This window comes from Rhineura floridana, chromosome 6 (genome assembly GCF_030035675.1).
Source record: "Rhineura floridana isolate rRhiFlo1 chromosome 6, rRhiFlo1.hap2, whole genome shotgun sequence".
Classification (NCBI taxonomy): domain Eukaryota; kingdom Metazoa; phylum Chordata; class Lepidosauria; order Squamata; family Rhineuridae; genus Rhineura; species Rhineura floridana.
This window is the reverse complement of record NC_084485.1, coordinates 35,626,886-35,645,485: the sequence shown is the minus strand read 5'-3', so window position 1 is coordinate 35,645,485 and position 18,600 is coordinate 35,626,886. Positions and strand designations below refer to the sequence as shown.

The 18,600-nt window shown below is 42.3% G+C and overlaps 1 protein-coding gene across 1 annotated transcript in view; it reads right to left on the bottom strand.

Moving 5' to 3' along the window:
* Positions 1 to 753: 753 nt before the first annotated feature.
* Positions 754 to 18,600, bottom strand: part of RBPJL (recombination signal binding protein for immunoglobulin kappa J region like) — an 82,452-nt gene continuing 64,605 nt past the window's right edge. Inside the window, exons 5-12 of the mRNA XM_061630595.1 lie at positions 17,111 to 17,226; positions 9,086 to 9,260; positions 7,497 to 7,634; positions 6,382 to 6,494; positions 5,079 to 5,219; positions 4,213 to 4,368; positions 2,067 to 2,170; positions 754 to 1,245 (exon numbers count right to left, since the gene is read on the bottom strand). Coding sequence (XP_061486579.1) covers positions 972 to 1,245; positions 2,067 to 2,170; positions 4,213 to 4,368; positions 5,079 to 5,219; positions 6,382 to 6,494; positions 7,497 to 7,634; positions 9,086 to 9,260; positions 17,111 to 17,226 — 1,217 coding nt within the window. The 3' untranslated portion in view covers positions 754 to 971. The remainder of the gene's footprint in view (positions 1,246 to 2,066; positions 2,171 to 4,212; positions 4,369 to 5,078; positions 5,220 to 6,381; positions 6,495 to 7,496; positions 7,635 to 9,085; positions 9,261 to 17,110; positions 17,227 to 18,600) is intronic.

The following is an 18,600-nucleotide window of genomic DNA, read 5'->3' as shown; positions in this document are numbered from 1 at the left end:
TTTTTTTTCATATAGTTCCCTCTGAGTGATGGAACATCATCATATCCCATCACTCCCAAGGGACTTGCTGTTGGAATTCAAAGCCCACGGCAGCAACAAGTTGTGTGCTGGTTGGTATGACCTATATAACCGATGGTTTTTTAAAAAGGAAAAAATGGTTGAAAGGATAGAGATGGGACTGTAGCCCTCTGACCACCTTGTAAGTACTTTAATTTTTAAACTTCATATTTCTCTTACAAGGCCAGTTGCCCTTCACATGCATTTCATAGGGATGGGATCTCATGTCACTAGCACAGGATCCGAGTTAGCACTATAATAAAATTCAAACATCTGGTCATCTGAAAAATGCCTAACCACTGTTGTATGTATAATGCACTATTTTTGTTAAACCCCACAATGTCCAGGCAATTCAGATCCAGCACATGGAAAAACTACATTTCTGCAACCTATTTAACTTCCGCATATTGAACAGTTTTGCACTATTTCCCATAATTTTATTTATTTATTTATTTATTAAATTTATATACCGCCCCATAGCCGAGGCTCTCTGGGCGGTGCACAAGACCAACATCAAAATACAATACACACATATTAACAATTTAAAACACATTAAAAGATTTAAAATTTTTAAGAGATAAAACAATTCCAACACATGCTAAAACATAATAATGTATAATATTAAGACATTTTTTGCTATTTTGACATAATTTATTTCAGCTCCCTAGATACTCACAGCAGGGCAAGGACCCTAAAGCTCCACCTCTACCTCCTGACCATTTTATTCAGCTACCTCTCTGGCTTCTGGGATTTCCGGCTGGTATAGTCCACCACATACTTTCAAAGAGATGAGCGAAAAACATGCTTATTTAAAATAAATGCTAAGATTTGCAGGAAGCCAAATTCTGTGTTCAGTTCACTATCACTTTTGCTTTTCTGTCCTGTTGAACTGCGGCATACACAGAGCTCTGGCTCTAACTTTGCATGAACAGGTGAAAGTTGGTCCTGGTGAACTCCTGATGGATGGTGTTGAGCAAGGTGTCAGAATCCTGTGTCATCTCCGGCAAGATTGGTTGTCCAGTGAAAAAACTCTGCTCTGGTGTATATGTGAAGCTGAAAGTGCTGGAATAAACCAGACCATCATTCCTTAACAGGAGGAGAGGGACAGTGATAGGGTACCTCAGCCATCTCCAGTCACGGCTAAATGCAGAGACATCAGGAACAACACACACTAAGGTCTTGGAACTCCTAATGAGGAAAAAATGCACAACACAAGAAGAAAATGTGGGTTCCTTTCCCTCCCCCCAAAGTTTTACATTAGAGTCATTATTATTATTATTTATTATGTAGTAATAAACATATAGGGTAAAATCATGTTTTGTATCTCTATTTACAAATCAGAGGCTTGCTGACCAGGGAATGGAAAGGGACTATTTTTGCAATGGACAGAGAGAGCATCTTCACAGAAGTCAAAACTTTATATGACTAATCCTGTGTGGTGCTCAGTCATCTCCCTTTTCCCTCAGGAAGGCGCAGAGGGATCTTGGGTCCACCAGAAGGTGCTGTTTATCATAAGTGAAAATATTCAAATTACTATTACTTCTGTCAGATGTTAATTTTTACCAGTTCAAAAATATGTCGGAAAAGATGGCACAACAGTTGATGGTGTTACACATTCATTTTCTTTCTATGAATCTGATTGATCCCTCCCATTACTGCACAGGGAAGAGATATTAGGCTTGTTCATATGGTACACTGAGCATAAGTAAAATACAAGCTATCGCTATGCATGTAGAAGTGATTGCATGGGAAAGAATGAACACTTCTTGATTTGTACAACTCAACTATTGTGTGCACAGGCAGGTGCACTACACATACACTCAGTGAATGTTACATGAGAACAAGTCTTGGAGTTTACACCTCAACCATTTGTGTACACAGGTGCACAGATTATATGCTCATTGAATGCAACGTGTGAACACCCCAGTTGCGTGAACAAAGAACAGTGGCTGTGAAACTGCTCAGATAAACATACCTTGTCTTCACAATAGAATGTCTCTCTGCTTTACCTGTACATAGTCTCAGCTTCCACATCTCCAAACCAAACCTTTAGGTTTGCATGAAAGTACTCGCCCTGCACTTCTAGCATTGCCACGTCCCCTCCACCCGTCAGCTGTGAGAAGCAGACCCAATCACAGGGGAGAGGATTACACATATCATAAAGGTATAATACAGCCTCACTCCCTCTTCCCCTTCCCACTTCTGTACCTTCTAATATTAAAGCAAGCACGGGAGCTTCCAGACAGGCTGTTTATTGAACATTCATGCCAGTATGTTTGCATAAAACTTGTGTAGAGGTTATACGACTTTGCCTGTTTATTGAGCTTTCATCCTAATATGCTCGCATCTTGAGGTTATACAACATTGCCAGCTAGTGGTTATCCCATATGGCATTTTCCAGTACCATCCCAAATGGTACTTTCCAGGGCCATTTTCCATCACTTTTCTTATTGGACTTTTTTTGCGGTTAGAAAAGTGACAGGAGAATTGCACTAGAAAATGTGAGAAAACAATCACATTTTGTGTGGATAAACAGCACACCTGGAAGTGTCCCACATTGACAACTTTTTTTGGAAGGCTTCCTAGCCTAGCCTCCAGGGAGTTCTGGGAGGGTGAACATGGGAACAGCCATAGCTTATTCATAAAGCACTTGCTTTGCATTCAGAAGGTCTCAGCTCAGTCCTTGGCATCTCTAGTTAAAAAGTTCTCAGGCAGATGGGCTGGCAAAAGATCTCAAATGAGACCATTGAGAGCTGCTGCCAATCTGAGTAGACAACACTGGGTAGATAGGCAAAAGGCCCAACACAAGATAAGGCAGCTTTATCGCTTTCTATGTTTGCATTTCCCTGGAATTAGCAGTGGTTAAGTAGGTTAGAAAACTTGAAACTGGCCATTATTTGGGCACCTGTGCATGACATATTTTAAACTACTTTCAAGAATGTTTGAGCATCTTAGCTTCCAATCTAACAAACACTACAATTCTCAACTTCTTTGAGAAAGTAATGAGAATTAAACTACTTTCAAACAAGCTCCAATATATAATGGAGATAGGTCTTTACAGCGTGGGTGGTCAAAGTGGTGTCCTCCAGGACTACAATTCTTATTATCCCTGACCATTCACCCTGACTGGGGCTGAGGGGAATTGAGAGTCCAACAACATCCAGAGGGCATTGTGTTAGGTACCTTTGCCTTAGAGTTTAAGCAGTGGAGGTAGGGAAAAAGGAGAACCAATGGATGTCATAACAGAACCAATTGGTCACCATGAAAGAAGGGGTCAAAAAGTATTGATCCCAATCCTATCTACAACTAATCTGAGACTGTATAAGATTAGAGGAAAGTCCTATAAAGCAGTGGCCTCCAAACTGCATATTAAAAAGGACAGAAAAAACCAGAAAACAGTTATCCAACCAACAGTGGTTACATCTGAATGCTTTGAGACTGGAGAAAAGCACATGGTACCAATATAGTTCTTCATTTCATATTAATGACACCTTTCTGCAGCATCCAATTTTCAACTCCTCTTCCCTTCTCTAAGGGTCTCCATAATAGCCCTACATCATATACACAAGTTCACACCCATGTGAAATGGAAACGGACCGCCTTCAAGTCAATTCTGACTTATGGCAACCCTATGAATAGGGTTTTCATGGTTAGTGGTATTCAGAGGTGGTTTACCATTGCCTTCCTCTGAGGCTAAGAGGCAGTGACTGGCCCAAGGTCACCCAGTGAGCTTCATGGCTGTGTGAGGATTCAAACTCTGGTCTCCCAGGTCATAGTCCAACACTCTAACCACTATGCCACACTTGCTTTCTGTCACACCCTTGTACTCCACATTAATTCAGCTCGAGGAATTGCTACCTTCTAGTTCCACAATTAGAATTATTAAAGCTGTTAAGATGCCCCATTTCACATGCATCAAAAGAGCAAAAAAGTGCATCTTTTGTGTACCCTGATTGTGCAAGAACAGCCATGTCATTAAAGGGTATTTAATGTCCTCCAAGTAATCGTGAATGACACCCCAGGAAATTGGAATGCCAAATGGAATTTTAGCTTCCCATATTTCATTTTACTCGGTTAGCCAAAGTATCTGCCCGATTTTTTTTTTAAATCACAAGCAGTCAGATAGAAGGTGGGGGGAAAAATACATCTGCTCACCTCCAGAGATGTTATAAGAGGGACTGGGCTCACAGAATCCCAAATGTGAGTGAGGCTGTCACTGAATGTGTATTCCACAGTTTCTGTCCCAATGATGGTCCAGCAAGAGCTGTCATTTAGCAGCTCACGGTTAACGTCCTTTGGACATGGGGATGCCTGTTTAACAATCAGCCACATCACTGGTTATTTTAAAAAGAGGAATTAAACTAAGCCCACCCCTAATTCATGTATTCTGAACAGCGTGGCTGTGGTCACATCCTTATATATTCCTATTTTCCTACAGATGTTGTTGTACTCCAACTCCCAACAGCCTTAGCTGGCATGGCTAATGGTCAAGGTTGATGGGAGCTGTAATCCATCACTGTATTTGTGGACAAAGAAATTGGGGAGAGGAACTTCCCAAAATATTTTGAGGGGCAGGAAAAATGCTCCAAAAGTTTCTTAGGGCTGGGGGCACTCTCCATTAGCAATGGTAGTAACACAGCTTCTTTCCTTTTTTTGTAAGGGTTTCCCCTCCTGTTCCTGCAAGTGGCAATAGAACCAACGGAGCTGGCAGTCTGAGACCCCATTCCTCATCTTCCACAGTGCCCTGGACTTGGTATCATTCTGGGCATAGTGTGTGTGTGGGAATGGCAACCACCACAAAAATGGTAGAAAATTTTGCAGTGACCTTTTTCTAGGCTTAAAAAAAATAAAATTCCAGAAATTTCTCTCCCTACTTCCACAAAAAAAAGTAATCTGAAGAAAATTCAGCTCAGCTGTAGTCCCATGTCACAGATTCCACATTAAAGAACACCACCATCTATTGATATAGCTGGAGGGTGATGTATCTCATTTGATTCCCCAGTTCTGTCCATTCCCATTACCTGGAACTGGATCACTTTCTCTGTTGAGAGGCCAAGGTACATCCCATCACTGCCATGAAGCTGGAAAGCACATTTATGTAACTGGGAGACAGGTTCATCCACATCCAACAAAACTGATTGTTTAACAACTTTCCGAATGATCTAGGGACATAAATACAAATCTGGACTAATAGCAGCTCAGAAAAAAACGCCAACATTTAGCCTTCAGAAAGGACATTTTAAACTCCGTCCCTGGTTTCTACATTTGAGTACAGAGAAATGTTCTTAGGACACAGTTGCATTGAAGTATCAGGATGGGGCCATAAGCAAAATGTATTGATGCAGCCACCAGGGTCTTCACACGTGCCATAAATGTCTCATGTGCATGTGTGTTTGTTTACCATTCTCCATTAATTAATGAGAAAAGGAATCACATTCAAGTATTATCAAAATAGAGAGAAAGTCAGGATGACATCCAATGATGGCCTTCTGACTGAGCAGTGGGACTTCCCCTTACTCTTCTGCTCTCTGAAGCCCCCCTCCATACCCCAAAAATCTGTTCCAGGGTGAGGCCCCTCAACCCTCTGGAGCAGATTTGGGGGGCTGCAGGGGGGAGGAGAGGAAGGTGAAGTCTTGCAGCATGAGCGGAAGTCTGCTTGTGTGACATTGGATGTCACCTTCACTTTCCTTTGGGTTTTGCACTTCTCCAGATTTTGCAATACAGTTATGATTTTAAAAAGTGTAAAAATGTATATGAAAATGTGAATTTTAGGTTAGTGTGTGCATAAATTGTATTTTAAGGTAGAAGAAGTATTCTTTGATATAGATTTCCATGCCTGTTTTAAAAATAACACCGATTGAGGATGAAACTGGATGGAATGGATTTATGAATGAACAAAACTGACATTGACTACATATGACGTGAAAGTGACATGGGCTAGAAATATGGTGATCTGCCTGTCTGTCTGTGCCAGCTGCTCATATTTTTGCACGCCAACCATGCCAAATTCCTGGGGAGGAAGAGGGGGTGGGGTTAGGAGAACCATCAGAAAATCTGGTTGGAGCACAGGCCACACTCCTTCTTCCCAGGCTCCACCCCTCAATAGCTCTGCTCCATGGCCTCCTTGAGGCCATGGTGTACTGAATTCCAGGTAATTAAAAAAAATGTAATATGTTTCATGGTGGTATTTTTAATGTTTTTATTGTATGGTTGTTTTTTAGCTTGTTGTAAACCACTTTGATGTTTTTAATGAAATAGTGGTATACAATACATTTATAAATAAATAAATAAATAAATAAATGTTTCCCTCCCATTAATCCTTACCAGAGGGGGCAGTGCCACGCCACTGGCCGTGCAGATAAGCCGAACTATGGAACCATAGTGAATGTATCCTTCCCGCAGGGAGAACTCACCCTGGGACTGGGAACAGAACTCATCTACTTGATATATAAAAGGAAGGGAGAAAAACGAAGTGAGAGAATGATGGGAAGCCAAAGGCAAAGATCCCACCTTCTCCAAACACACTGATGCCTTTTCTATTACAAGCATTCCAGATAGATCTTGATATCATGAAACCATCTCTTAACAATTAGCTCATATTAAGAGAGATCAATTGGCCATCCTGGGTCACTATGAAACACTAACATTCCTTTGACAAATCCTAGTCTATGATCAGGTATTGTTTTAAGGAACATCATGCTTGGAGGCTGAATGTGGCCCTCCAGGCCTTTTTATCTGGCCCTTGCCACACTCCTTCCCAGGCTCCACCCCTCAATGGCACTGCTCCATGGCCTCCTTGAGTGCTTTTGCTTGGCTGGAGCATGCCCTTGACCTGTGCTAATGCCCTTTGCTTGCCTGGATAGAGAAATGTGTGCTTTGCTTGTCTGGATGTGTAGGAACCTCTGACTTTTACAAGGTTGGAACGCAACCTGCTGTGCAAAGAAAATGGTCACTTCTCTTGCTCCATCCACTTTTGCCTCTGGCACCACCTACCACTGCCATGTGGCCCCCAGAAGGTTGCCTATGAAGTAATGTGGCCCTTGGGTTGGAAACGGTTCATCACCCTTGCTTTAAGGCAATCCCATTGCAATAGTGTCACTCACAGTACCCAGACAGCGACCTCACACCACTATTCCCCTCCAAACAGTATTTTATCCATCCCTTGCAGAAAACTGTCATCCATTTGTCATTTTAACTGTATACAGCAGACCACTTGCCTCCAAAGCATATTTACAACTTGAACAGGGACCTTATAAAGAATGCTTATTTAAATAATTTGATTAACTGCCAAACCTTAATCAACTACTTTTATTTTGGGTTAGGTTGCCACCCACTCATGGGCACAGTTCCACTGAGTTCTGTGGTACCAGTGGCTGGGAGGACAGAATCGCCAGTATCCCACATGAATGAAGAATGAACATGTCATTAAGAAGCCTCACCCAGATGAAGTGTAAATGCTGCCCACTGCCTGGCACTTGCTGTGAAGGCGCCACCCTCGAATGAAAGATACCGGGTGCTGACAGTTTGGGAGCGCAGGCGGTTGAAGAGGGAGACCTTTGACCCAGATAGAATACACACTGTGGAAGGGCAGGTGGACAGAAAAGAGAAGAAGTGACAGAGAAAAAACATTTGGGGTGTTTTCACATGTAAATTTGAATTGGTTTCTAAGGGTGCTTCCAGATTGTTGCTGTTTTCAGGCGGGATTCAATCACATACCCGCAAATTCAGGTTGCATGATTATAGTTGATTGGGAGGTCTTGTGCAACAAACCCACTTCCCCAAAAGATCAGACTTTCTGCGACAAGGAAAGTGATGAGAAAATGCACTGGAAATTGTGGAGTAACACTTGCTTTGACTGCAACATCACCTAACCTCTCCACAAATATGTCAGAATGAATGCTCATTAAATAGCCAACGTCTTCTCCTCTCCCTGCAAACAAATGCTCAACAAACAGGTCATCTGAATGCACCTTAAGTGCAAATTTAATGCTGCAGTCCTGTGCACACTCCACATTTAGGAGGAAGCCCCATAAACACAGTGGGATTTAGGTTAAGAGTAGACATAATAATAAATAAATTTTATTTTTCAGCCGCCTATCTGTCCGGGTTAGGGACACTCTAGGCGACGAACAACAAGAATAAAAACAATACATATAGATCAACATAATCAAATTTTAAGCTAAAAAACCATTCATTAATTCAGAACATAAATTAATCTGTCCCAATCTTGTAGGCCTGCCTGAACAGCCAGGTCTTCAAGGCTCGGCGATAGCTGGACAGGGACATGCATAGGATCGCTCTGCATGGCATGGATTGGCAAAGAAGCATTAGCTGAGACTCCTGTTCTGCAGCCTCCGTTATTTTGTCCCCCATCTTGCCCCATAGCTATTTCCTCCTTTTGCTTTATACTTCCTGCTTTAAGACAAGAAACAACCCAAAATCAGGTCAGACTATTTGCCCATCTAATTTGTATTGTCTCTTCCATGGGTGGGGATCTTTGGACCCGGAGCCCAAATGTGGCCCTCCAAATCTGTCCAGCCCTCAGAACGCTACCCAGGGCACACTCCTTCACCCCTGCTTCTTCGCACTCAAGTGTTTTTGCCTTGCTGGAATGTGTCTTTGAACTCTTGAGAATGCCTCTTGCTTCTCTGAATGGAGGATCAAGAGGGGTGTGGGAGCATGTGGAGAAACTACCTTACTGCACAATGGTAAAACTTGCATTTGTTGCTCTGCTCACTTTTGCCTCTGGGTCTTGCCTGCCACTGGCACGTGGCCCTTGTAAGATTGTTCAGAAAGGAATGTGGCCCTCAGGCTGAAAGAGATTCCTCACCTACCCTTAGTGGCAGCAGCAATCCAGGATCTCAGGTACAGAGGCCTAACCAGCACCCCTGCGACCTGATCCCTTTTGCTTTGGTCTCTTCCTTGCTTTCTTCAGCTGCAATCAAGCTGCCATCCTTTCTCATCAGCTGCCTCCAAAGAGACATGGCAGGCTGCCCTCACAGGCACTTACAAATGCTTGTCCACTTACAGTCTGTATTCTTCAGGGATTGTTTCTTCTGCGAGGGCTTGGAGATCACTTTGATCAGCTTGCTGTGGAATGTGCCAATCTCCTGCCCGTTGCTGAAGAAGAGCTTCAGGACCAATCGGAAATGTTTCCTCTTGTCAGAGTCCGAAATGTACAGAGCTTTGGCACAGCTGAATACCTGCATTAAAGGGGGTGGAAAGAGTTATCTCAGAACAAAATGGGGCAAAGAAGTATTACCCAAAATGATAAGAAATGCAAGAAAGGAAATTGTTGCAGTACTTACAGATTATTGATAGGGTTCGTTGCAGATGTCAATCCTATCCTGCCCTTCCTTATGTATCTTCTTGAGATATTTCTAGCTACCGGGCAATCCAACACCTGTTAGCCAGGTATGGAAAGTGGCAATCTCTAGGTTATCATTTCTAGTCTAAATTACTAGCTGAGGAATCGGCAACCATACCCCCCATGGTGGAAGGTGATTCTTTCTGAAGGTCAATTCCACACCCCCTTTTCAATTTAGTGATACAAACACTATAATAGTTGCTGGGGAAGTAACATCTGGATATGCTCTTCAAGTGTTAGAAGTTTTAAACAATATCCAGGTCAAACAGCTTATGTATCTACGGTAATCACATTTCCTATAGTCCCTGGTCAAAACAAACAAAAAACCCTTCTCCACTCCTGAATGAAGAAGTTGGTGGGAAAGAGACATTGTTGCCTGTAGTATGTATTGCTTGACCCACTGACATCTCCAGTAAAAAAGTTTTGCAGGATTTCAAAAACTGGGACAGAAATAAATAAATAAATATGTACAGAAATTGTCACATTCAGTTTCTTAAAACCTATTTCTGTCTCCAGCCTGGTCTGGTCCTGAGGAAAATCCGCTCTCTGGAGCTGTTACTGCATTGGGAGAAAGTCTCCCATTGGGGCCAATGATGAGGGATTTCCTCCCAATGCAAACCCCTGCTTCAGAGGAGGGATTTTCATCAGAACCACAGCAGGGGAGGAAAGGGTTAAACTTCCCATTCCCCACCTGCTGTGATCCCAATTACTTATTTTGAAGGGTGCCTTAATTCCCTTTACAGCAAACAGCTAGAGTGAGCAAAATGATCCATTTTATCGAATCAACTGATACTGGGTGTGTGAGCTTTTGAGTTACACAGAGCACTTCCTCAGAGGTAGGATTAAGCATTTTTAAAAAGTATTTATTATAAAACAATAAGATGTTAATAGCCTGATTAAATTCAGGCTACAATCCTATAAACACTTGCCTTGGAATAAATCCCATTGTATTCAAAGGGTCTTACTTCTGAGTAAAAACAAATTGGATGGAACTGTGAATGTCTTTAAGGTACAGAACAGGAAGGCTTAAACAGGAACTATGTTAATTGGATTACAAACCGTCTAGCCTTGATGGAGCAATCAGGTTATACAATCCCCAGAAACAAGGTAGCAACATCTTTTTGAACAAGATGTAAGGAGGAGGGGAGGAAACCCTTCACCAAGAAACATAGAGAAACATGATGGTGAGGCATCATTTCATCTCCAGTACAAATGGGCAGGCAAACAAACTGGCCATCACAGGGAATCGTAACTACCACGAGCTCAGCTTGTCACCAGTGAGAATGTAATGTGGGATGAAGCAGCTCCCAGTAGAACTCATAATGGTCCCAATTCAAAGCTCTTTGAGGTTCATTTCAAAGGGAAAGTGATCAGAGATGTTATTACAGGTGGGATGAAAAACTTGGGAATGGTGAAGCCTTTATTTATTGGGGGGTTAAGGAAATCCAAATGGAAATTAATGTTCCCATGCAATTTTGCTCAGTGCAAGGAAGCTCCTAGGTTTACAGTTCCCAGTCATCTTGGCACTCTATCTCTCTCTGTCCTGATAGGCTTTGCTTTCATCATGCGTTAAGCATTGCAAAGACAAAGGTCCTTTCTGTAGCCTTTTTGGCCCCTCTCCTGGTCTCTGCATTCTTCCAAGGCTCGAGATAATGTCATAGACATTTTAGTACTATAAAAAGGTGCCAAGCTATCACTCCCACTCTTGATCTTTGGGGACTGTTTAGAGTTTTCTTTTGCTGCTTATCTGCCAACGAAAGAAGGCACTTTCACTTGGCAACCAGCAATATCAATGTGCATCAGCAGAATCCTACAACTTTGCAAGCTGTGTAATCCCTGGCAGATCACCAGGCATAGAAGACTAGCTGTGGGAGGACAAAGGTGGTGATGAAGACAGATGGGTTTCTTTGAAGCTCCTGAGACTGACTTTTTCTGGCAGCCACATGTAAGAAGATGGTGGTGAAGAGGAGTTTGACTTTTAAAGAGGAAAGTACTGTATACTGCAGACAAAGACAGACAAGAACCAAGAAGTTTTAATTAAGCTGAGAGTCCTCTTAATATTTGAGCATCTCTATGTCATTGTATAATTTAGTCACTAGACTTAGTTGCATCTGGATGAAGTTTCCTGTCCTGTTCTTGTTGGACAGAGACAGTTAAGTGCTTGTCTAGCTTCCCGCATGGATAGTTGTTTAAGCCTTAGAGTCTAAGTCAGTGCTGGGGGACCTCTGGCCCTATAGATGCTGTAGGACTACAACTCCCATCTTCCATGATCATTGGCCATGCTGTTTGGAGTGGATGGGAGTTGGAGTCCAACAACATCTGGAGGGCCCACAGGTCCTCCACTACTGATCCCTAAGATTAAACTCCTCCTGGTGGCGGGCTCTGTGCAGGAGAGGAACTGCTATCTTCTTTGAAAATGAGAGACATCATTATTGCCACACATTATGCAGAGGCAACATACCCTCAGCCAGGTTTTTGTTGTTGTGTGCCTTCATGTCGATCACAACTTATGGCAACCCTATGAATCAGTGACCTCCAAGAGCATCTGTCATGAACCACCCTGTTCAGATCTTGTAAGTTCAGGTCTGTGGCTTCCTTTATGGAATCAATCCATATCTTGTTTGGCCTTCCTCTTTTTCTACTCTCTTCTGTTTTTCTCAGCATTATTGTCTTTTCTAGTGAATCATGTCTTCTCATGATGTGTCCAAAGTATGATAAACTCAGTTTCATCATTTTAGCTTCTAGTGATAGTTCTGGTTTAATTTGTTCTAACACCCAATTATTTGTCTTTTTCGCAGTCCATGGTATGCGCAAAGCTGTCTTCCAACACCACATTTCAAATGATTTTTTTCTTATCATGGCTCCCCAATGAGCATACCTACCTTAATGATACATGCATTTGTGAACTCACGGTTGTCTCATTCACACTTTTATTTTAAGGTGTACACTTAAAAGCATCTTTGCTATACAGTAAGAATGGGTGAACGGACTCATGGGCAAAAATCTAAGCCCCTTTCTCTATTGGCTCATGTGATTGACCTGATGAACCAAGCTTTTGGCATCTGCCGCGGTGGTTTGTGTGGGGAGTAGGGTTGCCAGTTTCAGGGCCTGAGACTGATCCTGTATCTTTAGAAGACAAAGTCAGCCAAGTGCAGGTGTTCTTGCAACACTGTAATGGGAAAAACCACAAGGTTTAGTTCTCCCTTCCCCCTGCACAATTTTTAATGATACAGAGGCTGGGCCTGGCAACCAAGAGGTCTTCTGTATCTTTAAAAGTTGTGCAAGGGGGAAGGGAGAATTCCACCTTGTGGTTTTTCTCACTAAAGTGTTGCAAGAACACCTGCACTTGGCTGACTTTCTCTTCTCCTAAAGATACAGGATCAGTCTCAGGCCATGAACCTGGCAACCATAGTGGGGAGTCAGTTGCCATCTCTTCCTGCTAGTGGGAAGCTCCAGTAATAGGGCCCTGATGTTTTGTACACTAGTTTTTATGTCATCTGACATATATGTCCTTGTGGCATTTGCCAGCTTGTAGCATAATGCTACACCAGACTTCATCCAAAGGCAGTGTGCCTGTCCCCAGACAGCTTCCATTACAGGAATGTAAAAGGCATTCAAGCAATCAAATGCTAAAATGAAAGGCTCTTTTCTAAGCAATACAGGCTTCAACTATGAGGGATCTTCCTCCTATCAAGTTACCAGAACTTTATGCTCTAAGATGGATGTTGCCTTTTCCTGTTCAAGGCACTAGCTGATCTGCTAAGGGACTTAATATCTTCCATACCAAGCCCAGCACTTCAGCTGCCTCTTGGCTAAAACCATGTTTAGGTTGTCACATTGATTGTTTATATCCCACGGCAAAGAAGCAGTAATGGGGAATCACTTTGTATTCCAATAATATCACACATTTATTTATAGGAGTTGACCCCATATTCTTTTAATCTGGTGGCTATATTCTGGTGGCTTGTTTCCAAAGAGGCTCTATGGCCCAGAATCAGAACTGGAAAGGATGGCACTAAATATGACCACTGGGTCTAATTTTCACAACATTCAGATTTCATTTCAGATTGTGGGGTTTGCCCGGAAAGATATTTTCAGTGCACTCACCCATTTCTCCCGAACTTCAGAAGCAAAAATGGTTTGGCTGGAAGAAGATCAGTAATTTGAAAGCCACACTACTCACTGTTTAGAGATAGTGATGCACAACATGGGGATGTACATGATGAGTAACAAGTAGTAAATAACCACACATAATAAGACTGAGGGGCAATCAAGCTATGGTATTACATGCATCCTTGAGGAGGGTCTGTGTGTGTGCTGAAAAGTTTCAGAAGTTCAGGGAAGGGGGAGTATAACTGTTTCATCCCCTGGTCTGGTCCTGAGGAAAATCCGCTCTCTGGAGCTGTTACTGCATTGGGAGAAAGTCTCCCATTGGGGCCAATGATGAGGGATTTCCTCCCAATGCAAACCCCTGCTTCAGAGGAGGGATTTTCATCAGAACCACAGCAGGGGAGGAAAGGGTTAAACTTCCCATTCCCCACCTGCTGTGATCCCAATTACTTATTTATTATATGTATATCCCACCTTTCCTCCAAGGGGCTCAAGGTGGTATACACGGTTTTCCTCCCTCTCCATTTTATCCTCACAACGACGCTGTGAAATAGATTCAGCTGAGAGACTGTGATTGGCCCAAGGTCACCCAGTAAGCTTCATGGCTGAGTGGGGATTTGAATCTTGGTCTCCCAGGTCCTAGTCTAATTCTCTAACCACTACACCACATTGGTTCTTCTCCAGCAGATGGATTTGCAATGTTTTTTTTTTTTAAAAAAACAACCCTGCATGTTAAATGCAAAGAGGCATTTAATGTCACATCTAGTTTGGCCCCAAGACATCAAATAACCTGCCTTTAGTAGAAAGGAAAAAGAAGGGATGCAGGGCCACCCTCTTGTCACAGCTAAGAGACCAGCAACTCTTGGTGTCTTCTCTCATGAACCTTTCCTACCCCAGCTTGTCATTAGAATCTGTAACTAAAAACTTGAACCTCAGTCAACTTATTTCCACCTCCCTCCCCAACCTTTTTCCTTTTGTGCTGTGTCTTTCAAAATTGTAAGCTTGAGGGCAGAGATGCTCTGGGAGGTTGTTTTTTTTTTTTGGCTGAAGAGCAGAATTTAAAAACACACTTTAAACAAACAAACAAAGGCTATGGATTCCACTGTCCATTGCATGGTAGATGGAAAGGCACAGCTCCAGCTATAACACTGTGCCGTGCTAGCAAGGATCTTATTGGCTGGGTTGTATGTTATGTGGCATGTATATGATCTGATCCTGATCTTGTATCCCTTTTTTCATGTACATTGGCAGTGTTACTAATGACATTGTGCCAAGTTACACAAATGGAAGGTGACTCTCTGGATCTGTCCTTTTTCTCTGTGCACAGTGGAATCCTGTGTACAACTGTACACATAACACCACCTGCTGGATTTGGATGACTATACTTCAGTGCGCTTGGCTCAAACAATTCCCTTTGAGCTCTGTTTTCATGCGAAATTTCACTGCAAGATTATGAGGCTTCAACTTGTTTCGGCTCTCACAACAATGCTTTAAATCTTCTTTCCTCAGTAGGCATGAAGGCTGCATTTGGATGGTTTCACTTCAGATCAGTTGCAAACTAACAATTTCTATCATGCAGTTGCCTTTGTGAGATGTAAAATATTTCACTTTAAATGACTGAAGTTAAAACACTGTAAAAAAAGAGAGAAAAGAATAGTATGTGTGCGACAGGGCGAAGAGAGCACAATCCAGTGCATGTCTACCCAGAAATAAATTCAGGATTCCATGGTTAACTGTGTATTGGACTGCAGCCTTAAAGTCAAATGGATTTAAGCAAGTTATGCAGGTGGACGGAAATAAGTATATGCTTCAGTCTCCCACTGAAATCTACATATTTACCTGGGACATGCCCCAAATCACTGAGAAATCAGGATGCCCCCCTCCCAAAAAGCAGTAGCAACTTTAAAAAGAATTAATGTGTGTGCATGTATTTCGAAGGACTCTGTGTGCTGCTGCAGCTGTTGCCATTTGCCCACGTCTTTGCCATATCTTCTTTCTGCTCCAGGTATATAAAGGGGAGGGGCTGCCTGAGGCTCAGCATGCACTTGGAGTCAGTTTGGAATCCTCTCCAAGAAAAATCATTGCTGCACTTTGCAAGTACTGAAGAGAGATGGGCAAACCAACAGGTTATTGTGATTGAAAGCCTGCGCCTTTTTAGGGTGAAAGCTTGATACTTAAAATAGTTTCTTTATTTCTCTGGTGAGATACTAGGAAAGTGTCATTATCTACTATGTTGGAAAAAGTGGTTTCTATATCCCCAGGGTGAGAACTTGGTGGGGATAGTTTTTGCCCCCTTGAGTGAGAGACAAGGAGGAATGCCTGGTATGAATGTTTTATTTAGTGTGTGTGTTGTTTATTTGTATGTATTTAGATTTGAGTGGTTCTCATGGTGTGGACATGTGAATGTACTGTTAGGATGAGAGATTGAATTATGTGAGTGCTTGCAGAGTGCGATTTGAGGTGTGCTAAAATAGTAAACTTGAGTGTATTGCTTTTGAATGTTATGTTTGATTTATGTTGATGTGGTTATCTTTTAAGGGTGTACTTGAGTAAACAGCATGATATTTATTTCCAGTAAAATAAATTTATTTCCAGTAAGTGAAATTCTGTTTGCTGTTATACAGGGGCTGGCTGTTTTAATTTTATTTATTTATTTATATTATTATTATATAGTGATTAAGAAATGAGTTTATTTTCTTTTGCCTAATCTATTATGTTTGAAAATAAGGTTGATTTTTAAAAAACTTGATTTTATTAATTTTTTCTTGAAGCCTAGGGGATATTTTGTTCCATCTACTATGTTATGATTTTTCCCTTATATTTTTGTAGTTCATTTTTATGTTTAGTGTTTATACTAAATATTGATACTAAAGAGGATATCCTGTTCAGTTATTAATTCTATTTCATATATTGTGTAGTGTGTTCTCTTACTTGTTTTAACTTAAGATGTTTTAACTTACAGTAGGGCCCCACTTTACAGCGATTCACTAATGCAGCGGCTTTCAATTAGGGAAAGTCCCCGCATTAAGGCGCTTGTTCCATTTTTACAGCGTTTTTTCCATCGCGCTCCATTTTGATGTCATTTTCGCGTGACGCGTCCCATTATTGTCAATGGGTTTCGCTTTACGGTGATTTCCACTTTACAGCGGGGGTCTGGAACAGAACCCGCCGTATGAGCAGGGCCTTACTGTATATTGTACACCGCTTAGAGTTTCATTTAAATATAAGCAGTATATAAGTTGTCTAAATAAATAACATTAAAGTCTTCTGCACCAGGCACAAACTGGTAAGCATTGAGCTCCATCATAAAAAATTATAGCCTGTGCTGGGTTTATTGATGACACATATCATACCTGGTTCCCCTGATCAGATCCACCTTAGGAACATAGGAAGCTGCCTCATACCGAGTCAGACCATTGGTTTATCAAGCTCAGTATTGTCTACACTGACTGGCAGCCACTCTGCAGAGTTTCCTGAAAGGGTCTCTCCCAGCCCCATCTGGAGATGCCAGGGATTGAACCTTCTGCAGGCAAAGCAAATGCCCTACTACTGAGCTATGGCCCTCATGCAGATTACCTTGGAATCTGGCTGTTCCTCAAAGTTTAGCTTCTGGGTCTCTGCGAAGCCGCCGCCTGTGATATCAAGTCCTATATATCCACACACCTTGGAACTGGACTCTGTTAGATCTTTGGCTGGAAAAGGAAAGGAGGCGAGGCAGAGATGTCACAACAATACCTAGGAAACAGCAACAGTGAAAGCAGCATGTGAAGGGGAAACCAGCAGGAAATTGTTGATTTATTGCATTACACTTGTATCCTGCTTTCTTTCCATCATGGAACTCAAGGTACCAATAATCTAGGCACTGAGCAGCCTTGCTCAGCTTCAGGAAGGTTGCTGCATCATGTGCCCCGAGATGGACTTAGTGAATAGGTACATGACCTTCACATGTTTATGCGTGTGCTCATGTATCATACCATGGAGGTAATCTGCACTTTCCTCTTTCTCATGTAATAACGGAAGAGTGAAAAGACATTCCACACACATCTCCTGCAGTGTGAAACAGTCTTTAGCTCTGTGGTCTGACCATCTGTTTTGCATGAGAAGGTCCCAGGTTTAATCCTTGGGGTGCCACCGCTAGTCAGCGTAGACACTGCTGAGCTAAATGGAACAATAGCCTGACCTGGTATAAAGCAGCTTCCCATTACTGTTTCAGAAGAGAACATAAAAAGAATCTTGCTGGGTCAGAGCAAAAGGCCATCTAGTCCAGCATCAGGTTTCCCACAGTGGCCAACCAGATGCCTATGGGAAGCCTGCAAGCCGGACTTGAGTAGAATATTCTTTCTATGCTGTATCTCCCCAGCAACCGGGATTCAATGCTTTCCCTTCTTCCAGCCAGGATAGCTATCTCAACCCATCTCAAAAATACAGCACAGAGATCAGATAAAACAATGGACACAAATTAAAATCATCAGCAAATCCAAACCACCCATAAAGCAGATGATGCCATCTCTGTTGAAATGTGCAACTAGCTACCAAACACCTGGCAAGATAGATGAATCTTGCACCGAGGCCTAAATGTCAGCAATGAGGGGGACAGCTGAATCTCAGCTGGAAAAGAGTTCTTGAAGTGGGGGCCACCACAGAGATGGCAATCCCTCACTTATAGAACTTGCTCCGGATGCAGTATCTGCAAAGAGATAACCAATGTGGTATCCTCTGGATGTTGCTGGACTCAGGTTCCCATCAGCCCCAGCCAGCATGGCAAGCAGTCAGGGAAGATGAGAGGTGAAGTCTAATATCATCTGGAGAGTACCACATTGACTACCCTGATCTACAAGATCACCTCTGTCCACATCCTTACTGATGTTCTCAAAGAACTCTAAAAGTTTCTGGTTTGTGGTCAGAACTTTCCAACTTTTCTCCTCATCTCTGAAAGAGGGCATCTCAAAAGAATATGGAATCCTCTACATTTCAGCATAGCAGCGTACCCAGATCTTTCTTTTTAAACCACCGTCAGCCTTTATGTGATCGCCTTCCACGACCCCTTGATGTGCAAATCCTGAGGT